We start from the raw sequence: 25,229 nt of genomic DNA on the forward strand, positions 1-25,229 counted from the left end.
TGCATTCGGCACTGCCTTTTTTAAATATGCAAGAAACCCCCTATAGCGCCCTATCATCACTGGAGCACCATCAGTAGCAACTGACAAGATATTACTCAGGGGTATTTCTTTTTCTTTAAAAAACTCTTCAATGCACGAAATATCGATTCTCCTTTAGTATCAGTTTTCAAATTTTTAGAAAATAATAATTCTTCGCAAATTTGTTCTTCTTTTATGAATCGCATATATGCTAAAAGTAAGGATCATTTCCTGGCAAAGTTGACTCGTCGAGCTGTATAGAGAAATGGGATGTTTTTAAATACTCACATAATGAGTCTTCAACATCTTGAGCCATTTCATCAATTCTTCTTTGCACTGTATTATTGCTCAAAGAAATTTTATTGATAATATCAGATGCTGGCATGTGCAGTATAGTGCGTATTACCTCACTTACAGCTGGTACAATTAGTTCTTCAGTTTTCCCAGTACAGTCAGTCCTCGTATAACACGTGTTTACACTACACGAATTCGATCATACACGATTTATAAATAGGGGAACGATATCTTATATAACACGAACCGAATTCGCTTATGTACGATTCGCCTTTGTGTTTACAAGAAATGGCAGTCGAACGCAGAATCACCCCAACCGAACGCAACACGATAGGAATGAAGAGAAGATTCTGAAAATGTATTTATGTTTTTTATATCAGTGAAGGGGAAACACATTTCACCATAATAACGTAAAAACAAACACAATTCCAGCTATCGGTATAATCGCAAATGCAATTAGATCGAGTTTACTACCAGTTTATAGCAGATTCCACTAGCAGAAACGCAACTGGAAATTGTTTTTATTGTTTTATGGTAGTAACCCCTAGAAATGTGCTTGAGTAAAATGTGAGGTGTTAATAGTGTATCTCTGCCTTTATGGTGTTGTTTATTCAGTTGCTACACGCTTGCAGCTTTGTTTATGTGTATCAAGCGTGCCTCCTCGTTTTGTAATTGTGCTTTGTTTCCTAAAAATGAGTAAATTACTTAAAAGGTGTGAAAAGGAAGGGTTCTGGTAAAGACACTGCAGATTCAGAGAGAGAAAGAAAAGCAATATCGATAAACAGAGGTGGACTGGCTCAAAAATTCTTACCCGGGAAAATTTATAGTGGCCTCATACTATGGTTTATGGCCAAAATCACACCGGCCTCTGGTCCACCGGGGTTTTCCCGGTAAGGCTTATGGCCAGTCCGCCTCTGTCGGTAGAGAAAAAATATGAAATTGTGAAACGCTTTGAGTGAAATGAAAGACCATGTGATATTACACGTGCTACAAACTTAAATGAGGCAACGCCGAGAATTAGAAAGAATGCAGAGAAAACAAAAAACTTTCATAGCAGGAACAACTCAAAGTGTAATTAAAATCCATTAGATTAAGACACAAAGAATTGGAAGAGATGGAACGCCTGCCATCTGTTTGGATAGAAAATCAAACAAAAAACAAGTTTGCTTACGATAGAAGTAAAAGCATTAGCAATATTTTATTACGTAATAGTCGTAATAAAATGCGTAAATATTTTATTACGATTATTTATTGTGTTTGGTAATGTTTTGTTTACAAATGTGTGTTCAATCTTGGGTGGTCCGCCCCTACCCCATTTTTCCCATAGGGCCTGTTGTTTATATTGCACGATTTTGCATTGCATGAGGGTTTCTAGGAACGCAACTATCGTGCTATATGAGGACTGACTGTATGCGGTTTCCCCATTTTAGCAATCAGTAATGAAATGTTGTAAGAAGCACACAACCCATCATCATCTTGTTTGGATGCTGTTGAGAAGAGTTTTACCAATGTCGGTTGTTTCAAATGTTTTTCTTTAAGTGCTTGAAAATAAAATAAATCCTTATCTTTTTTTTTTTTATCAGCATGAACTTTTGTCAAATGTTCTCGTGGTCTTGAAGGTTTCATAGTTTCATTTGATAAAACTCTTTCACAAATCAAACACATTGGTAATATATTGTTTGTAGGCAACTGAATAAAGCCATAGTTCAAATATTGAATACTATATTGTCTACATTTTTTCTTAGATTCGGCCATAATATTATCTGTAGAAAAAATTATATAATTAGCATTAGTAGAGGCATTTGATGCAAGAAAGCAAGCTTATGCAGCATCAGCCAAAAAAAAAATAAAGTAAAATAAATAAATAAAAAATAACCACTTCCACTTCACCCCTCTGTTCGTTCGAAATACCTGTCCAGCTGAGCCTTAAACTTATTTAGGCTATCAACTTCCACGACAAGGGATGGAAGTCTGTTCCACCTACCAACCACCCGCTGGCTAAAGGCAAATTTCCGCCCATCTATCCTACATCTGTCTTTCCTCAATTTGAATTTATGCCCTCTCAGGTGATTATTCTGAGCAAGAGGAAGAATCCCATCAGCATTGAGCATGCTCAAACCATTCAAGGCTTTGTACACCTCTATCAGATCACCTCGCTGGTGCCTAGTCTCCAGACACTGTAATTAATATTTCTCTAGTCGGAACCAAAATTCTTTGCAATAGTTGTGTTATACTTATTAGAATAGTATCCACGACATCAGCGGTTTTTGCGTAAGACAGCAAAATACAAACAAATTAAAATACTAATAAACCGGGTTTTGTTCTTTGCTCAGCATTAGATATATTTATTTGATATTAAATTGTCAAATATCGAACTAAATTTATCAAGAAATAATTAATTTAAAAAAAATACATCAATATCCAATTAAGAATTGGTTAATAGTTTTTATTCAATTTTCCGTTATTTATATAATTGTTCCTTATTAACACACGCCTTATTTACCAATTAACACAGATGATTCAATAGATAGAAATAAATATTAATGGTTAACAGTTTTTTTATGATTTCACTACTCTGATTCCATTAATAATGCAATAAAAATATTTTATTATTAGTAAACACTAGAAGCCATAGAAACGTACAGTAGATATGTAAGAAAATGTATAAAAATACTCACATGTAAATTGCTGTTTTATTGAAACAACAATACAATTTGCTTTGTATGTGATCCGTAAATATCGAAGTTATCGAATATGAATTAAAATTTTTGAACTGAATACTATTACGCTTGCACTATTGTTAACTGCTTGTCACACAATTCAAAAACAATCTAAACTAGATTTCATACATGACGCCTATTTATAGTATCGCATTCTCAACAAGTCATTACACGCACATATTCTTGCGGATGTAAGCTGGACTCACCAACAATGCCCGACACGCTCGCCTACCTGTACTTGCTTGTTAAGACCTGTCGGCGGACTTGACCGCCGATCGGTTATAATTTGCATTTTGTGTGTTTACCTGGAAAATAATGTTACACAACAGGTGAAACATGACGAATAGTTTTTCTAAATTTTCTTATATTCTCTTCCTTCTTTATGCTTGCACCGCCCCCTTATTTTTATTAAATGCCCCCAAATGCACCCGAGGCTACTATCCCCCTTGATTGTTACACTCCCCCCTAGGGGGGCAGTATCACCCACTTTGGGAACCAGTGCTTTAGATGGATCTGTAGTACTTATTAAATCTATCCAAATCTAGAGCATTTGAGGTATCAGGATACCAACACATCTTAGAAATTTGCTAAATTTTCATCTAATGTTTTTATTCCAACCTATGAGATATTAGCTATAGTTTTATTATCTATAAGTTGCATCCTTAAAAAGATATTAAAACTGTTATTTTCTAATCTTACAATTTCATTTTCATTAATTTAATTTTCATAGTGCAAGGAAGCCTGAGGCTTATGCTGCATCAGCCAAAAAAATTCAAAATTCCCAAGTAACCTAGAGAGAGAGAGAGAGAGAGAGGTAGAAAGGAATCACCAAGAAAGAGAAGAATTATGATATCCAGCTCAGGACTCTGGGTGTGTCAAGCCCATACTCACCAGATGTGAGCCCCTGGAGTAGAATATAGTTTCAAACTTGAAATTTTCTGTGAAAACACAAAGAAGAGTCACAGTACAGATTGGCAATGTTGTCTTTCATGAAAACCTTTGCAATCTATATTGGGCTAAAGACCCCCCCCCTTCATATTTCCTGTGGCATTACTTTTGAATTACTGCAATTCATTTATTACAGGTACCAAGTGCCCGTTGGAAGCTGCAAATTTGTAGTAGAATCTGGACAAAATATTTAAATATTAATATTGATGGATATGAATAGATTGTATTCATATCTACGTATGTTTATTCCAAATGTTGAGGATAATACTATGTAAAAAATTTTCAAAAAAGGTTCGATTTATCTACATTTCTTGGTGTTTCTTGCAGCAAGAATTTGGGTGTGCTGATTGTGAATATGGTCTTAGTTTTTACATAGCATTTAGGATTTGCCCTGAAATTAAAGAAAAGTAAGTAAATATGCAACAGTACTATATTAGATATATTAACAGCCTGATGTAGCTGAGTGGTCAGGAGCGAGAGCGCATAGCACGCATTCCTTGAGTGGACTGGGGTTCAAGCCCGTGACTACTAAATACGATAACTGGTTGTCATGCTGGTTTATAAACAGAAAATTTTAACTCCTGTACAAAATAGAGCATTAATCTTGAATACAAGTAAACAACAAATTTAAAAAAAAAAAAAAAAAAATATAAATTAAAATGAAGAAACGTTCCTTATCTTAAAAAAAATTTAAGCTGAGGAAGGTTTCTTCTTTCCCAACTATATTAAAAATATTTAATATACTTGGGAAAGGACATTGTGGTTTCTATTCATATGATAAATTCTATACTATATATAATGTAAGTGATGCTATTATACCATGTGAAATTATTAACCAAATATGTTTTATTGAACTCATGGAATACAAGCTCAATTTCTACACTAAGTTAGCAGCTGATGTTTCACGATTCTTACCAATCATGAGACCACAAATGCTGTAGGAGGAGAAATAGAAGAACATTTAACAACTACATAAAATAAATTGATACACAATTAGTCAGAAGTAATTACAACTAAAGATCTTTAATTTTTAGATTGTTATAAGACAATATGAAGTTCATTCAGGAGCTTAGAAACTATAACCAAGGTAAAACACAAAATAAATGGTAACCATGAAAGCTGTACATACCTACAGCTCTGTGGTTATGGCCCTCTTACTTTCTACATTGCAGTTCAATTACTTTGTTATTCTTTATAAAGTCCCTGCACTAGGAAGGTATTGTTGTAATTGAATTGTGACTTAGGAAGTAATAGGGCCATATCCATAGAGCTGTAGGTATGTACAGTTTTCATAGTTACCATTATCTTGTGTTTCATCTTGGTTGTAGTTTCTAATGCACAGTGAGTGCACATCATATTGTCTTATAATTTAAAAATTAAAGATTTTTAGTTGTAATTACTTCTAATTGTCTCTCAATTTCTTTTACATGGTTCTTAAATGGTTTCTGTTTGTGGAGAACACTGCCCAGGTTGCAATGTTTTTGCACATTGGTATAAAAAATTCAAATGTTGAAGAACTTCAGTACACGATGAAGAAATCCCAGGACACCCAGCAATTGCTGTAACAGAAGAGTGTTGCCAAAATTGAGGCACTAATTCTGGAAGATCGCTCTATTAGCACTAAAGAACTAGCTGCAGAGCCCCCAAATTTGTGTTAGGTCTGTGGAGAACATCTGTCAACAGTTGCATATGAATAAAGTTTCTGCTAGATAGGGTTCCAGACTTCTGATTCCTTACCAGTAGGAGGAAAGGGCACAGTGTGCCAAGATAAGCAAGAGAAGTTTGTTTTTCATGGTTTGTCACCATCGATTAAATCTGGATCCACTACTATTATCCCGAAACTAAATGGGAACGTGCAAATCCCCCCCCCAAGTCAAAGGTGTAACCCAGTGGTTTTCAACCTTTTTTTAATAACGGCACCCCTAAGCAATTTATTTTATTTTGCGGCACCCCTACTCAATTTCCTCAGTATATATATATATAGTATATAATTTTATTCTTTATATAGAGGTACTAAGTAAACATCAATTATAGATCACCACAAAATTAAAAAGATACTGTACACCTTTTTATAATGAAATAAACATAAATTAAAAAATAATAAGTTTAAGTAACTTAAACCCAAATTACGTGGCACCCCTGGAATGTTGTTGCGGCACCCAGGTTGAAAACCACTGGTGTAACCAATAGCTGGCAAGGTCGTGTTGTCAGTTTTTTTGAGTTCAGCATGGTATAATACTAACAAATGGGCTGTACGGTAATGACAAAGTGTTATTCCAACTTCCTCATGAAGCTGTGTGCTGATATAAAAGAAAAAAGATGGGGAATGCTGCCTGAAGTTATATGCCCACTCCACCATGATGTGTCTATGCATTCCTCACATGCTGTAGTGCCAGTGAATGTTGGTTTGAAATATTGCTGCATCCTGCTTATTCTCCTGACCTTTACACCCTTGGATTTCTTTCTCTTTCCTGCTCTGAAGTCCTTTCTTTGTGAAAAACACTTTGCTGCTGAGTGTTGTTTGAAGAATAGTCAGTGGATTTCTACAAAACTGGCTTGCAGAAGTGTATTGAGAGTGGTAAAAATGTGTTAATTTTCTGGTGACTACACTGAAAAGGTGCAATACGTGGTTTTTGTTTTAACATTCTATCACAACTACTTCTGGGTGAATGCAAATTGTTTTTTGAACCCCCCCACCTCCATTATGCGAACCTAAAGAACAGTTAAATATAAACAAAAAATTTTTTGTTACATAGTATAATTTGATATTTTAGTCATATTAGAATATCTTAAAAGTTGAGATTAGGTTGCAATGTTTTTTTTTTAACAGAAAGGGTTAAATTAGGGAATGGTTACTTCAAGTGTATCAGTGCATTGTGTTTTTCATGTAAATTAATATTACAGGAAGAAGTTGCAAGTTTGCGTCGAGAGTTATATATGACCCAATTAGAATTATGCCAACAAGTATGTCATAGCTGTAGAATTAAGGATGGACAACATTTAGGCTCTTCAGATGATGCCGTATGTACATCTTATAATTTTTTTTTCATATATAAATTCAATTATTTATAATACATAAAATTATGTACATGTTTGTTGTAATGTTGTGAATTATCCCAGAAGTCTGAAATGTAAAGGGGGGGGGGGAATCACAAAAATGTGTTAAAATGGGCTGAGTATATGAGATTGCCAAATGAAAGATTATATAGATTTTTAATTATTCTGATTATGTGTCAAGATATCAACTGTGACAAATTGAACATGAGTGCAAATTATAAGAGAAATACATTACATTACTAGTTGTACCAGGTGTAACATATGCCATCTTTCTGATTATGGCATAAATAGTTTAATCTAGATCCTTCAGTCTTAGTCATTCTTGTTTAGCAGTGATATAATTCTACAGCAGTCGCCTGTGGGATATATGCATATCTCTATTTGCAGGTGGTTCCCCATATTCTCCAACAAATATTGCAGCAACCTCCATTTTAGATGTAGGTGCATTACATCGTCTCTTATCTAAGTTCAGGTCTTCTATAAATGCCATGCGAACATTCATTGTTGGATTGGCCTGGGTTATTTGATGCATTTGTTTATATGACTCAGCAAATGGGTTAACTTGTCGTGGCATCTCGTCCAATTGTTGCATAACTTCAGCCATACACCCTTGGTTTGATTGTTTTTCAACCGTTTTGTTGTTGCTTCAGAACCGGAAATATAAAGTTGTCCATATTCTGGCTTATTTGCCTATTTTGGATATACAGGTTTGGATGTCATTAATCTGGCATTGTGGGACCTGTGGGCTGCCTGGTTAGTCAGTTTGCCAAATCACCGGTGGTTAGATTAGTAATACAGTTTACCCAACAGCTAACCACCTCATCCTACCATTAAAATATCCTGTAAATCAGTACAAGTTGGTTAATAAAGGAAAAAGAAACATTAAATAAAAAGCAAGTGAAATTTTAATGAAGAACAGGTAAAATAAAGGGTACAGGTATAGTAATTCTGTTGACTTTTGTAAGAAAGTTCATTGTCGCTGCTTCCAAAGTGAAGAGCTGGAATTTACAACTAAGCAGAGTTACATATCAGGAAGTGGGAGGCTGTTAGGATCATCATCATCTTGAAAGATGACTGACACATCAAAAACTGGTGATGAAACTGGCATAACATCTTCAGGAACTGATGATGTTATGCCAGATGGCATAACATCATCAGCTCACCCAGATGGCAGCACATCTGGGTGAGCAGAAGTTGGTGGCACTGGATTTTCAAATCTAAACTCCTCTGTTGCATGATTTTTAGCTTTTTTTTTTGAACATATCTTGCAAGCTAAGCTGTTCCATATATTTTGGTCTTTCTTTGATTAGTTTATCCTGCAGCATGTAAACGTTCATTATTTCTTGTTCAGTTATAAAATTGCATTGCTCTAGACCTTTTAGCACTTTACCTGTCAACTGAATTAACCTATCAATAGAGATTCTTTCTCCAGACTTACAACCATCTGCATGATTTCTGAGTCAGTATAATGATGAACAGTAGCGACAACGTTATCTACAGTCGTCCACTCCTCAACATTATCTTCATCCATCCTCGATGCAGATCCTTGTCAGCAGGATTAATTAGATCATGAGCGAAAGAAAGCAGTACATGTATAATCTGCTTTTCCTTTGAAACCCTCAATCCTGTAAAGTCATTTGCAGTGTCTTCACCAGGTGCAGACTCAAACATTAAACTTGGCCACAATTCGTGCCATCCATTTTTTAGTGTGGACGCCTCTACAGACTTCCAAGCATTGGAAATGCAGTAAACCATATCTCTCACATTAAATTCCTTAAGAAACTCCTGTACTGGTTTGCCAGAGTTAACTGTACACCGACCGGGCTAGCCAGGTGGGTAAAGTGCCTGCCTGCCTGCCTGGCAACCCAAAGGTTGCGGGTTCGAATCCCACCTCAGGCTTGGATCAGAGTGAAATGCAAAAACTTTGGGAGGTGCATTATGGCCACAGAAGCCAATGCGCCAACAACTAACAAAAAAAAAAAAAAAAAAAAAAAAGAAAAAGAAAAAAAGTTAACTGCACTCAGTAGGTGCCTCGCAAACAGGGAGCGATACTTAGACTTAAGAGAATGTAATATGACGTACAGTTAGGTAGGAGGTAGATACTGAAAACATTATTTTTTACGAGAAGTTCTGCTTTTGAATGTGCGGAGCAGTTGTCTAAAATGAGCATTCTCTTACAGTTGTGGTCCAAGGCCAACAGCATCACAGTGAGCTCTTGCCTCGGGAACAAAATATTTTTCAAACCATTCCAAAGTAATGTTAGTTGTAATCCATCCCTTCTTGTTGACACGGTAAATCACTGGAAACTGTGTCATACCTTTGAAGGCCCTAGGATGTAAACTTTGCAGATGACCAGCAACCTACACCTGTGGGTTCCCATAGCATTAGAGCAACCCAGCACAGTGACACGATCTTTCGATGCTTTATAACCTGATTAGATTCTACATCCTCAGTTGTCAGAGTTCTTTTTGGAGTACATCTCCAATACAAGGTAGTCTCATCGGCATTGTAGACCTGCTCAGAACTTAATTTTTCATCAGAAACTAAGTTGGCGAACTCATCAACAAATGCAGCAGCTGCTTCCTTGTCCACTGAACGTTTTTCACCACACACACTGCACAAAACTTTAAGCCATGTTGCTGCTTGAAACCTTCACTATAATCACACTTGTAATCTAGTTCTAGTTCTTTATGAAAAATTTTAGCTTATTCCTTCACCAGATCCCCAGACAGCTCAACACCTTCACTTACTCAGAGCTTAAACCACGTTATCAGCACTTTATCCAGTTCTGAACCTTTTCCGTCTTTCATTGTTTTCCTTATGCCCATCTGTTTCATTATATCATACACTGTCAAAGAGCCAATGTTGTATAATTCACACAAGCTTCTTACAGATATACTACTGTTGAGTTTTTTTCAGAAGTTCAGCTTTATCCGTTATGGACAATGTATGGTGTTTATGCTTTACACCATGAGAAGCACTTCCTTTATGCATTGGAACCATGGCTGGGGCTAAATGTGAGCAGGATATAATAACTGCAGAAAAACAAGTAGGAATGACTTGCCAGTGTTTACGAGTTCATGCCAACAACTGATGCTGCTACCAACACCACCAAAACAGTAGCGGCAGGTCAGTGCGCCGACCCAGGAAATTTGAAATTATGTGTGCGGAAATTATTTCCAAATTAGCGGTGGAACCGGATTACTGGTGGCTGGATTAGTGATGGCCGGCCTGTAGCAGTGAGACCAAATGGTAAATCTGGCAGTGTATTCTAAAACATTATGGACCATTTCCAGGTGGTGATTTAATCTCTTCGCCATTGATGCAAATGGCATTGCTCAGTTGTACTCTTGTATATGTTCTCTGTAGTTATTTTCTTCACGTGTATCTCCTGTAAGCAGCTCTCGTAATAGAGTGAATGTCTGAGACATTGGTCAAGTGAAACCATTCCATCATGACAGCATTTAATCGATGTGTTTAACTCATCCCCAATATCTTGCATTGCAATACTCACAGTTGTAACACATATTTCCTATGTCATGCACTTCCACATTTTATACTTTTTTATACTTCTTAATTACAGCTTGTTGGTTATTTGCATCCGGTACTTCTATTTGATTAGTCATACGGCATCTTATCATTTTCAACCTTGCTTCTCTTTCTTCAATGTTTTCCGTCTGTCTGTCTTTGTAGTCATAGAATTTTAGTCTATTAGATCTCCTCCTCTGATGTTTCATTAGCATTTTTTCTACATTTTCTCAAAGTTCTTACACACTGTTCACCCATTTTTATACTTCTTAAAATTTAGAATGGTTTATTAAAATTGAAGACAGATAAAATAAACTTACATCAATAGCTTTCAGGCATAGGTTGTCTTTCTTCAGTCGAAAAACGTTAGTAGAGAAATTAATAAAGAATACCCGGTATTTGATGGTCATGCCAGGTTAATGGGCGCTGGCAACAATTAGCAGTTGGAAAATTTGGGCAGCATACCCAAGTGTTTTATATATAAAGATTATGATCCTTTAGTGGCTTATGCAATTATCTGTGATCTTAAATTTAAGAAATGGCGGCATGTCAGGGCCACTATGCAGGTGGCCCTGGCAAAAGGGCACCCTAATGAAGGGGTGGTGTGATATGGAGTACAGTAGTTTAAAAATTTTAAAAACTAAAATAAATAAAAATTAAAAAGAAATGATTCTGCTCATTTTGTTTGTAGTATTAGCTATATAGTTCAAAGAAGCCATTACTTTTGCTGCACCAGCCAAAAAAAAAAAAAAAAAAAATGAATAAATAAACAAAATAAATTAAAATGAAAAGAGTAATAAAAGAATAAAATAATAATAATAAAAAAAGTAAAAATGTAAAAATTAATAAAAAAATAGACCAATTATGTACTTTTTTTACCTTCCTCATGTAGCTAACCTTTCAGTTTCTTTACACTTTCGCCTGAGCTACTCATGGTGCTAACTTATTATTATTATTAGCTATATAGTGCAAAGAAGCCGAGGCTTATGCCGCACCAGCCAAAAAAAAAAAAAAAAAATTCCCAGAGAGAGAGAGAGAGTCAGAATTAGAAAGGAACCACTAAGAAAGAGAAGAATGATGATATACAGCTCAGGACCCTGGGTGTGCCAAGCCCATACTCCCCTGATATGAGCTCCTGGGGTCGTACCTGCAATCAACAACTTACTGGCTAAAAGAAAACTTCCTACACTCCACTCAAAAGCTTTCTTTTTAATTTGAATTTATAGACCCCAGTTCTGAAATCTTTATAACAGTGGAAATTTCACCTTCATTCATTTTACTATCCTCCTCAGAGCTTTATAACCTCAATCAGGTCCCCCCCCATCCAAAGTACCTAGTTGCCAAGCTCTTGTGGCCCACATAATTGAAGTCTTTCCTCATATGGTTGCTCTTTTGTAGATCTCACCATGTTATGTGGGTTGTCTGTCTTTGGACCCTTCCAAGAAGCTCAGTGTTTTTTTTTTTTTTTAGATGAGGTCTCCACTTGACACATTATTCCAAATGCAGTCTTAATTGCCTTATACCAGTGATTTCCAAACTGGGAGGTGCAGACTAATGCAAAAGGAGGTGCAAGAAGTTTAATAGAAATGTAATTTTCATAACATAACATATATAAATAAAAAATATATATACATATAAATAAACTTTCATAACATAACATTAAATTTTATAACCTATTTTTTAAAGCATTTACCGCCACCTGTCTCACTCTAACTTCGATATAAACATGAGATAAACATTTATTTGGAAAAAAAATATTATATTTTGCTGAAATGGATTGATTAATTATGATTGATATGATGTAATGTAATATATATAATTTAGTGCATACTATGTATGACATATATAGGTAGATTGCATAGTATAGCATTAGCTGCATGGTTGAAAATATCGTTTCAGCAGTGCGTGATTGTGTTTTTTATTGTTTTTGGCGTGATTACTTACTGATAATAATCATTAGTAATTTAGAAGTTGTAGTTCTAAATTACATTAGTAATTTAGAACTACAGATGCTTATTATTTCATGTAGTATTAATAATTATTGTATTAACATATTAAAAATAAGAAATTGCACAATTATAGATGCTTTACTTCAAGGGAGGCACTGGGAAAATTTTACAGGTCAAGGGAGGTGAGGGCTCAGAAAGTTTGAGAACCACTGCCTTATACAGTGGGATTATGATCTCCTTTTTATCTGCAAGCTGTTGTTTGATAAATCATCATCTGACAGAGACTGAAACTAACATTTAATTTTCAGTTTACATGTTTGTTTAGTGTTCAAAGTTACTTGCTTTCTACTCCCACTAGTTTTCTAAATTTCTGCAGTCTAATAGGAGTTGTTTATGTAAGATTTGTTGGTGAAGGTAAAGAAACTACGAAACATCCACCAGTAAACTTCTTTTTTGCAACCGGGAGCGTCCTGCTCCACTTGCTAAACGGAAAATGTGTCAGTTGTGTAGTGATAAGATTTCCCTCTAGGTATTTGGCCAGCAATGTTCCAATTCCTGCAACAGCAAAAGGCAATTTGATGTGAATGAAGAACACTAACATTCAGTCAGCTGTGAAAACCATGACAAATTCCTTTCCTGCGACCAACAGCTTCCTGCTATTTGCTTGACAACTGGGAATGTGCAATCAGTCAGTCATCCATTGACAAGGGGTCTTGTTATGCACACGATCAGCAGCATAACATCAGCTCACTTATACAGAATAAATCTAAAACTGGTCAGTTTGCAAATTTACCTCACAATATCTTAATAAACTTGTGAATAGCCCTTGTTGGCAATGAAAAGTCATTTGTCTGTTTTTTACCAATGGCACAAGAGTATACCTAGCATTTTAACACTTGTTTCTGTTTGCTGGGTCATTCAAAATTTTTCAAACAGTATGACTCGCCCCCTCCCTTTGAATCGGAGCTGTTTTATGTGTGAAAGCCAGGCATAGTTCATTCTTGCTTGATATTATATTTAGTACTTATAATAGATATATTTTCATTTTAACAGCAAGATATGGGAAAGTACTATTTCCCCTGCATGCCAATGTATAAAAGTCAGGTACTGTGATTTATTAGACAACTAAATTTAAATGAAGTACTAAGTATAATATCACGCAAGTTCCCGATACACTAAATTCTTTTGCAAAGTTAAAAGCGAGATATCTTTTATGCCATTTGAATAAACACATTTGATGGTGTTCAGCAGGAATGTTTGAACAGCTAATTGAAAAAAAAAAAAAAAAAGGAAAAGAAAAGAACAGCCCAAACAGCAAACAGAACATGTTTGTTTCTTTAATATATACAGTTCATAGGTGGGCTGCATAAAATTAACATTGTATGTCATAATAGTGATTGAGTGACATATGCTGCTGAGTAACAGATTATAAGTTGATTGGTGCATGCCTGTAATAGACTGACATCTTAGGTGTGAGTAATTGACTAACGTAATGATTCACTTATTCAGCACTTATTCATTTATTGAGCACTTAACAGAAAGTAGTTTACCAATAGGTTTAGGTTAGTTTATGGATAGTCTTTTTTACCCTCACAGATTTGTTATTGTTTTCACATAAAGATGAGAACATGAAGCTCAATTGTCTGAAGCATCATCATCATCATTGTCATCAGCCATTTTCAATCCACTGCAGGATGAAGGCCTCTCCAGCAACTTTCCAGTTTCTTCTGTTTTGTGCAATGGCCAACCATTTACTACCCATGAACTTGCTTGTGGATTTCATCTGTCCATCTCCGTTGTTGTCTTCCAGGTTTTCTTTTAGCTCCTCTTGGATACCATTCTGTTATTTTCTTAGTCCATCTGTTGTCATGTCTTTGAGCTACGTGTTATGCCCAAGTCCATTTCAGTTCTTTAGTTTTGATAAGAATGTCCTTTATTTGTGTTTGCTGTTAATCCATGTTTCTCTTCTTCTTCACTTCCATAAGTCATGTTTGTTTGTTTGTTATTTGGTTTTTAGCAGCATTAGCAACTAAGGCCATATTGCTCCGGGATATGCGGTGGTCATTCCCTGACCTTTCCGCATCCTTCGTATTTGGTGGTGAGGGGCTCGAACCCCGGTCTAATCAAGAAGCGTGTGCTACGCACTGCTGCTCCTTCCCACCTGGCTACGGAGGCGCCTCCATAAGTCATAGTGGGGAGTATACATTGGTTCGTCGTTTTACATTTCAGACAAATTGGGATATTGCTTCTCAGTATGTGACTACGTTTCCTGAATGCTATCCATCCAAAATTTATCCTTCTCTTGACTTCCAGCCATTTATTATTATTACAGCTAATGACTTATCCTAGATAAGTATATGAATCCACTTTTTCAATTACTATTCCTTGAATGATTATATCCTTTTCTGTGGCATACTTGTTCATCATTACTTGTTAGTCCTATTCATCATTAGTCCAAAATCCTCACTACCCTCCATGACTGATAAGATTTTCCTCTAATTCTTTGGGATCATGACTTATGATGACGGTATCATCTGCAAATCATAAATGGTTTAGGTGCTCCCATTCATATTGACTCCTTTCTGCAACCAATCTAATCTTCTGAAAGCGACCTCAAGCGCAGCAGTAAACAAATTCAGAGATATTGTGTCTCCTCGTTGAACTCTTTTCTCAATTTTAAACTTGCGACTGTCTTTGTCTAGTCCATAGGTTCCCAAACTTTTTCAGGACACCGCCCACTTTGCAAGACATAAATTTTGTAACCACCCCCCCATTATAACAGTTTTCCGCGTTCAAGCCGTTTGATATTTTCAACGTAAATAGCAACTTACTGCTTATGCCGTTAAATTATTGAAAAAGTAGTGGCCAATATATGCTTAATTTTGAACACAGTTATTGCTCTTCCGATTTTGATGAAACATAGCTCATACGTAAAGATTGTAAAGTGTATGCTCGATTAACATTATGCACAGTTTTATACAATGGTTTAAATATGAAAATTCGGAATACATATTAAGAGATTGCAAATGCATTAGTAAGAATCGTATTGTAATAATTAAAACACCATCAAATATATTACAAAATTGTTTATTTCGAACTTATAAAGTAAAAATACAAAGCAAAAATAACAGATTAATGTGAAGTTTCATACAATGGGTTAAATATGAAAATTCGCAATACATATTAGGAGATTGTATTACATTAGTAAGAATCTTATTGTAATAATTAAAACACCAATCAACTGTATTAGAAAATTGTTTATTTCGAACTTACAAAGTAAAAATACAAAGAAAAAATAACAAATTAATGTGAAGGATGAGCCTGATGCATTTTTAAAAGTTTGTTAATATGGGGTTCAACTTTCATTAAAAACAGTCGTAAATTGCCATGCTCAGTTATATGCAATCGGTTCCTTTTCTTAGATAGTAAATTCACTACAGCACTAAACCCATGCTCAGCCAAATAAGATGGAAATGCAATTAAAAATTTCTGCACTATTTCCCATAATCCAGGGTACAGTGTCGGTATTGATTTCTGAAGCCAGAACTCTTGGTATCCACTTTTGAATTTTATTTTTAGTTCTTCATTTGTTGTGAGTTCTATGAGTTCCTCTTCTAAATTTGATGATCCTGCTGTGTTTACATGTGAGAAAGGATCTAGAACCCAATTTGGTATATTCATGTTTAGAATATCCTTGAATCGCTCATTAAAATCAGCATGGAGAACCTCCAGGTGTTGGCAGTATGTAAGTAAATCTTCCTTTTTGAGAGACACTGCTGATAAATTTCAAAAGTGGCTGTATTCCCCCTCGGCCTAGATTCCGCTTGAACAGAAAAAGTTTCCCCACAAAAGTGGCAGTAACGTTTTTTGTTTCAATTAAATTCCATTCATCACCTTGTAATTGTAGATTGACTTCATTAAATATTTTATAGTGGTCTGTCAAATAAGCGATGTCATTTTTGGATGTAATCAGGTTGGCCCGCAATCCGTCATCTCTGTTTTCTAAGAACTCTAGTACTGAATCAACCAAACTGTAAAATCTATTCAGACAAATACCTTTTAAAAGCTAACGAACTTCTGTGTGAAGCAGCAAACGATTGAAATCTTCATCATTTTCACTACAAAGTTGGCTAAACAATCTGTTACTCAATGAATTGCTTCTAATCTTGTTCACTGCTCTAATAACGTAATGGAGCGACATATGCAGGCATTCACTTAAATTCTTCGCAACCAAATGTTGCGAAGGAACTTCGCATGCATTTTACCTGGTGTGCAAACGATATATATATATATATATATATATATATATATATATATATATATGCTACGAGTTGTTTTATATGCATTTGATGCCATCAAAAAATTTGAGGGAAAAATTGAATTTTCACTATCACACACACGCCCGAAAAATTCACCATAAAGTGTCATATGTTTGCTTGCTTGAATTCCATTCTGAGCTGCATATGTAATTTCACTTCTCTTGTGCTGACAGAGCTGCTGTTTGCTGAATGAAGGAAAACGGGGTTCATTTTCCTGAAATTTCCACTTCCTTTCATTCACTTGGGGGGAAACTCCTTAGGGGAGGGAGTTCATCCTTTCTAGTCCGACTCTAAGGGAAAGAAGCAGAGAGAGAGAAATAAAAATACTCTTTTGGTGGGAGGAAGGCTAGGAGATTGTCAAAGGTCCACAACTGTAACTTTCATCACAGATTCTGAAGTTCTAGTAAGTCAGTTTCATCGCGGATTCGAAAGTATTTCTTTATTGCATTCAGTTTCACAACAGATGCTAAAGTTCTAATAAGTCAGCTTTATCGTAGGATGCCTAAGTTCAGATTAGTCCGATTTTTGTCCATAAGGTATAAGGTATGTTCGTGTCGGATGGCACTTGGGATTTCTCCCATCTCTGTGTGTGTGTTTCGCTGTATTGAGGACAGTACACTGTCAAGCCAGAGACTTGAAAGTGTGTGGGCCGTGTCTGTGCAGTGTGATATGTTGTGCCCATTGTTTATCCGGCTTATTGGTCGCCAGGCCCCTAGTGGGGCCCAACATTGCCCATACCCTGCCACGTGGAGGCTAGCCGTGTGTATCCAGTATCACAATAAATTGCTCTGGCAGGTCCTGCCACCTAGTTTCTTGGGATTTCAGTGGCTAGGACCTATTTAAAAAAAAAAAAAAAAAAATTGCATTTGACATTAATGCTTAATGGGATTGCTGTTAGGAAATCACTGGTTGGGGTTGAACGCTAAAGAAATGTGTTAAAGGCCAAATAGGTCGGGCAAAATTTTGATGTTATTAAATTTAGACATGTGAGGCTATACGCTAGCTAATAGTGTTAGTTGTCTTAGAGATTTACAGGAAACTGGTAGAATTTAGACGTCGATTAGAATTTGGCGGCATTGTTAAGGGTGTACTTCGGTTGATTTAGTTAGAGAGGGAGGGAGACTGAAGACTGTGGGGAAAACAGATAGAAAAATAGGGATGATAGAGTAGGCATCTCCAAAGAGGTCAGTGGAGATGAGCCCACCAGGCGAAGTATGGGGGAGGGGGTAGGCAGGGAGGAGAGGAGACAGAGATGCGTCTTCTCCCTCCCCTGCCTGGGGATGGGGTTTTAAAGGGAACCAAGTTAGAGTACCCAGTTCAGATCGCCGTTGACAGCAAAGCCGCAGAATGTCTTCGTCGGTGTCATGTCCAAGGAGTGTCGAATCCGGTATGAGGGTTATCTGCCCATCCCGCTCTGGGGGTGGGATATGTTAGCTGGCAGTGGGGAACCCACCAGGCAAGGGGGGTGGGAGAGACACACATCTGCTTGCATTCTTTTTTTTTTTTTTTATTTATTTATTTTTTTATTTTATTTATAAAATAAAATTTATTTATTTTTTAAATACTTTGTTCTTATTCCAAGTTTTTTTTTTTTATATATACAGTCGAACTTCCCTATAACGAATTCTATAAATCCAGCGAAAAAATTCGTTATAGAGAAATTTCGTTATACAGAGAATATCTTTTTTATTAGAAATTGTTATTTAATTAGAGAATGAAAATGAATCTACATTTATTTTTAATGTATTTTATTTCAAAAACACTTATTTAAATTACGCTTACACAATTTTCGCCAGTAAGTATCACAAATTAAAAAAAATCCGTAATTTTCGTTTGCACAGTACAATTAAAAAATGTCTGATTCTCAAAGAAAACCTCACATTTGTTCAGAGCATTAAAAACATTATCAGGAACATTTTCACAAAACTGTAGACTCATACGAACCGTTTTAAAAGCGTTAATCATTTCTTCACGAGTTGGCTTTTCTACGGGTTGTTCTGATGTGTCTTCAGCGTCATCGTTAATTTCTTCGTGATCATGGTCGTGTCTAACACTGTTCAGCAGTATTTCATCTTCATTTGGATGTTCTGTTGTAGTCAGGTCTTGATCTACATAAACATAACTATCCAGTGTTATTTCATTTTCGATGTTTCCGGACGATTCTAATATTTTCCAAAAGTTTTTCAGTTGTGAAAGGGGCAGTTCATCTTGTTCATCCAGTTCGACTTCTGCATTCAATGCAAATCCCGCTTTCGAAAAACAATTTTGAATAGTGTATTCAGTGACATCGTTTGTCCAAACTTTTGCCAGTTCAGAGATGCAATCTCTAAGGTTAATTGTAACTTCCAAGTTTCTATTTTCTGATAACGCACTGACAATCTTCATTATTATTCTCTTTCGATAATGAAATTTAAAATTTTTAATTATGCCTTGGTCCATTGGCTGGAGTTTTGACGTCACATTTGGTGGTAAAAACAATAACTTCACACTTAAGTTTGGCAGAAATACTGGCAGGATGTGCTGGACAGTTGTCAGTTACCAACACGATTTTCCTTTTTTCTTTTGTTATACGCTTGTCTAGTTTTAATATCCAGTCTTCAAAGATATCACTGGTCATCCATGCTTTTTTATTAAAGGTGTAGTCAACTTCCAAAGATTTTGTGCCTCTAAAACATCTTGGGTTTTTTGATTTTCTGATTACGTACTAAAAGTCTTAATTTTTCACTTCCTGTCATATTTGCTCCAACTAGCACAGTGATTCTTTCTTTGCTTTGTTTTCCGCCAAAACATTTATCATCTTAGCATTAGCATTAGTAGAGGCATATGATGCAAGAAAGCAAGCTTATTCAGCATCAGCCAAAAAAAAAAAAAAAAAAAAACCACTCCCATTTCACCCCTCCGTTCGTTCGAAATACCTGTCCAGTTGAGCTTTAAATTTGTTTAGGCTATCAACTTCAACAACAAGTGATGGAAGTCGGTTCCACCAACCAACCACCCGCTGGCCAAAGGCAAATTTCCGCACATCTATCCGACATCCGTCCTTCCTCAATTTGAATTTATCCCCTCTGAGGTGATTATTCTGAGAAAGATGAAGAATCCCATTGGCATTGAGCATGCTCAAACCATTCAAAGCCTTATACACCTCTATCAGATCACCTCGCCGGTGCCTAGTCTCCAGACTCTGTAATTTGCAAAACTTAAGCCTTTCTTCGTAAGAGCAACCCTTTGTTCCATTTACTAATCTTGTTGCCCTTCTCTGTACCCGTTCCAGCAGCTCTACATCCTTCTTGAAATGAGGCCTCCACACCTGTATACAGTACTCAAGATGTGGCCTTACCATTGCCTTATACAAGGGAATAATCACATCCTTATCCCTGCTAGAAAAATTCCTGTATATCATTGACAAGACACCATGAGCTACTCTTGCAGCTCGTCTGCACTGCTCAGAGAACTTCATATCTGCCTGCACAATTACCCCCAGGTCCTTTTCATTCTCCACCACTGTCAGTGTAGTACCGCAGAGTTGATACGTTGCTCTGGGGTTACTGTTTCCCATATGTAGTACTTTACATTTGTCAATGTAAATTGACAATGATTGTCAATGTCAATCTTTAAAAGCAAGAGTTCTATTCGGTAAACATTTAAAGAATAAACCCATTTCGTCAGCATTAAAAACATCCTTAGATTCATATTCTTCCAAAATCTTCTTTAAGGTATTGTTCCTCCAAGTGTTGCAATCTTCTTCACTTACATTAACACTTTCTCCACAAATAACCTTTTCCACAATTCTGTGGCGCTTCTTAAATTTATCTAGCCACCCAGTGCTCGCATTAAATTCTGTATGTCCCAGGGACTGTGCAAATTTCAGAGCTTGTTGCTTAATTATTGGACCCGATATTGGTATATTCTTTTCACGTATCATTTGCACCCATTTTAGAACAGCTTTATCAACATCTTCGTATATACACAACTTAATTCGCTTCTTGTCTGCTGCTCCTTCAATTGCATTTAAAATTGATTCTCGATTTTTTAAAATCGTAGATAAGCTGCTTGCAGGTATGCCATATTTCTCCGAAATATCTTTTTTCTTAAAACTCTGGTCAATATCATGAAGAATCTTTACTTTATCATTAATACTTAAACATTTTCTCTTCGACATTTTTTCCCCAAATGTAAAAATCACTGGACTGTAGCTCTTGCCGATAGATACACATCAAACTTCGCTGCGCTGGCCATATAGTGAATTGTTAGTACAGGTACCGCCTACTCAATGACGTTTGCTTGCCAATTCAACAGTATCACGTGACTTTTCCTATCAATCACTTTGAAGAAATATACGACTTTCATTCATATATAAAATTTACGGTTAATGTATGCTGTATGTTACTTTTCAAAAAAAAAAAAAAAAAAAAAAAAATACAAGAGCATATAGCCTATGTGATTGATGACAAATTGTTCTAAAAGAACTAAAAAAGAAATTTTTTTCATGAAAACCATCTACTAGGAGTCCAGTTAGATGAGAACGGACATATCATATAATGATTGACAGGAAGGTCACGTGGTACGGTTGAGGTGAGAAGCGAATGTCACTCAGTAGGCGTTCGTTACTAAAAATCGACTATGGCATCATTCTATGTATTGCCGCCGCAGCACGCTAAAGGCTTACCGCAGCGAATTTCGTTTTCCCCTGAGCCAACATCAATTTACAAATCTATCCTATTTATTGTAAAGTTTATGACCACTTTTAAGAAAACCCATTTGGTTTTATAACTGTAACAAAAATGAAACAAAGACCTTCCTACGGGCGTCAATGACCACAAGTATTCACTAAAAGAATGATTAATTCCAGATGCTAATACGTAATTTCGGAGGGAAGGAGGTCGTATATTTTTAAAAATTCGTTATAGAGAGACTAACACTTCGCTATATGGGGTTAATTTTACATGTAATTTCGTTTCAAGGTGCAATGTTTTGCGAAAAAATTCGTAATATAGAGAAATTCGTTAAATAGAAGTTCGTAATAGAGAAGTTCCACTGTATATATATATATATTTTTTTTTCACTCATTCATCTTTTTCTCACACACCAGGAGGGGATGCAATGATGTGTAGTGTAAATTTAAATGCTAATTAAAACTAAAGTTTGTGTGTACTTAACTGTAGCATTTATGGTTTGTGTTCTTTTTCTCATATGCTTACACTTTTATTCATTCTTCTAGCTCTCATCTCATTTATTCGACTCTTACTTTCTGCACTGCACTCTCTGGGCACCTCAACTTACTGTTATTCTTCAGTTGTGGTGCAGGCCTAGCCACAAGTTTTTTTTTTGTAGGCCAGGGGAGATATGCAGTGATAGTGTTTATGTGGTTAGTAAATGTTTGTTAGTACAGTATATATAAAGTGATGTAAGTTATTTTTAACTTTGTATTCTTTCGGCCAATTACATTTGCTCTTCCATTCATTCCCATTTACACTCTCTTTCCCTCATGCTAGGTCACTCTTTCTTTCACCAAAACTGCCATTTATTCCCTTTTACCATAAGTCAGTTCCCAGCCTATGAGGGTTATCTGCCCATCCCACTCCGGGAATGGGATGTTAGCTGGCAGTGGGGAACCCACCAGGCAAGGTTTTCTTTCATTCTCATTCATTCTTACTACATTGCATCCCTTTGCTACTAGCCTACTGATATTTTTCAGCTAATCTGCTCCCTGTACATCTCCCTCCCCTACGTGGTTATTTATTTGGCATGGGGGCCCCAGGTTCCTACACATGGCAGGGTAATCCTGGGGAGGTTTATCATGTCAGGTTTCTGTCAGGGTGAAGAATACTGCTATCCTGACAGTTTTTAAGTCATCGTCTGGGCGTGGTGGAGAACTTGGCAATTTTACTATTGATTATTGTTTAATTGCTTGGGGGCTGAATTGCCATTCTTTGCATTGCTCTGCGCATTTCGAATACTTTCTGTGTGAAAGATGTAAAAGCTTTATAATTTTGCTCTTCTATGATGAACAGATGTTCTTCTCCCCTGGGAAGGGGACCAATCTGTGCTATTAGCTCTGTTCTGGGGATGTCATATATTATACATTCATATAGAATGTGTGCCCAGTCTTCACTTTTGCTACAGGTGCAGTTTGGGTCATCGGTCAGGCCTAAGGAGGTTAGTTTCACCTTTAGGGAGCCGTGACCTGTCAATATAAATGTTGTAAAAAGTCCAGGGGCATATCACTTAGGTGGCTTTGGGCTAACCATTGACACCCGTGGCAGAAACTGTTTGGTAACCAGACCTCTGGTTTCCTGCTCCCACTTTGTTTGCCATAGCTCGTGGAGCTTTGTGGGTATTCTTTTTCTTTCATCATTGAAGGTGTTGGCTGTGTCAAGGGCTATCCCCAGAAATTCTGTGAGTATGCCCTTTTTAAATCTATAATATAAGCCTCTTTTGGCTACTTCCAGGTAAAGTGGGAGAGTTCCGGCCAGCAACTGTAGTGCAGGTGTGCTTACTGTGCGACATGCTCTGGTAATAGTGAGTATTGTCCTTTGTATCGATTCTAATTTATTCCTATTTCTTACTATGGCCGAGCGGATGAACCACGCACCGGCTCCATAGGTGATAACAGGTAGGAACATTGCACGGTATATGATTGCCAGGGTCTTTCTTTTGAGTCCCCAGTCTGCTCGACTGATCCTGGCAATCATACCTGCATAATTTCTCACTTTCTTCGCCAAGTAGATCAAATGGGGGTAAAATGTTACCATTTTTATAGTGGTTGTGTTAATTTTGATTTGTGGAAGTCTTCTTATGTCCAAATTGCCTTTTAGAAGTATTTGTTTGGTTTTTTCAGGCGATATTTTGAGCATGTGCATTTGTGCCCACTCCTGCAGCTGCAAGAGGGCGGCATTTGATCTTTGCTCTACAACCACTCGTGAGTTACCTTTTACAAGGAAAATCATGTCATCTGCAAAGGCCATGCTTTCCACGGGGTCCAGATCCAAGGCCAGAAATTCGTCCAGAACAATGTTCCAAAAGAAAGGGCCAAGGATTGAACCCTGCGGGCAGCTTTTATTCACAGGGCGTGTCAATTCCTGGAACCTTGTGCGTACTGAGACACTTCTGTCTGTAAGGTTGCTGTTTATTACCTTATAGAGGATTTGTGGGGCATTTGCCTGGCGAAGTCTCCTAAGAATACTAGGCAACCAGAGGGAGTCAAATGCCCCAGCAAAGTCAATGGAGATTGCCAGCATATATTTCTCCTCTGTGTTTTTAACTGTTGTCAGTAGGTGGTGCATGGCATCCTCCTAGAATTGCCCTGCTTATAACTGTACTGATTGTTGGAATGCAAACCTGCTTCTGTGTAATATTGAGCTAATCTGCTATATATTAGTCTTTCATATATTTTCCCTAGTACAGGGAGTAGGGCTATTGGTCTATATGATTTGGGATCAGTAGGGAGTTTTTCAGGGTTTCTGAGGATTAATCTTAACACAGCTTGTTTCCATATTTTTGGGAATATACCTTCTGTCATACAGTTATTATATAGTGCTATTAATTTATGTGGTGCTATTTCCACTAATTTTTTGATAATCTCAACCTCTAAGAGGTCAAAACCTGGGCATTTATTGTTTTTGGTTTTAGATAGTGCTATTTCTAAGTCTTGTATAGTGAACAGAGGTTCAATATTGGCATTGTCATATTCAGTGTTTTCTTTTATAATGTCTAGCTGGGTGGGGGAATGATTTCCAGTTTCAGTCTGAATGATACTGTCTAGGATGTTATTTACAGAATCCACCCAACACAGGGTTGGGGTTCCATCTGGTTTGACAGTAGTTTCTAAGACATCTCCTCTTGGCAGCTTGTTGGTCACTATTCTGTAGACAACTCCCCAGGGGTTATTGTTTCCAGTAGTTCCCACAAAGTGCCTCCAGCATTCCTTTTTCTTGTCTCTTATGAGGGCTGTATACTGATTCCTGAGAGTTCTATAAGAATCTCTCAGTGCATCCACCTCATTTTGTGGCCAAGATGTTCTAGCTCTTTGAAAATGTCTCCTTGCTTGGTGTACCCTACTTCTGAGTATAGTCAGTTCGGGGCACCACCAGGGAACTGTCTGCTTCCTCAGTTTTTTCCGTGGGATATACAGGGTTGCTGTTTTTGTTAAAATTTTTGTCATATCCAGTGCTTGCTCGTCCGGGCTACAGTTGCCTGATCTAGACCACTCATTTTCCTGTTTTTGCAGCTCAGCTGCTGTATGTTCTGCAAAAATCTGCCAGTTTGCCTTTTTAAGGTTATACCTTTTGATATCCAACAGAGAGTGTTGGGTTGTTTGTAATTGCCTGTTTAGTTTGAAGGAAATGGCTCTGTGATCTGATGTGGTCCAGGCTGGCTGGACACACCAGTCTGTGATT

The 25,229-nt window shown here is 36.7% G+C and overlaps 1 protein-coding gene across 3 annotated transcripts in view; it reads left to right on the forward strand.

Moving 5' to 3' along the window:
* Positions 1 to 25,229, forward strand: part of LOC150089581 (phosphatidylinositol-3,5-bisphosphate 3-phosphatase MTMR4) — a 371,703-nt gene that overhangs the window by 324,169 nt on the left and 22,305 nt on the right. For all 3 annotated transcript variants that reach the window (XM_090389550.1, XM_090389552.1, XM_090389551.1), the window contains exon 12: positions 6,885 to 7,001. In XM_090389550.1, the coding sequence (XP_090245676.1) occupies positions 6,885 to 7,001 (117 nt within the window). The remainder of the gene's footprint in view (positions 1 to 6,884; positions 7,002 to 25,229) is intronic.

The sequence above is a fragment of the Mastigoproctus giganteus genome, chromosome 2, assembly GCF_048544385.1.
Source record: "Mastigoproctus giganteus isolate SK-2022 chromosome 2, ASM4854438v1, whole genome shotgun sequence".
In the NCBI taxonomy this organism is placed as follows: Eukaryota; Metazoa; Arthropoda; class Arachnida; order Uropygi; family Thelyphonidae; genus Mastigoproctus; species Mastigoproctus giganteus.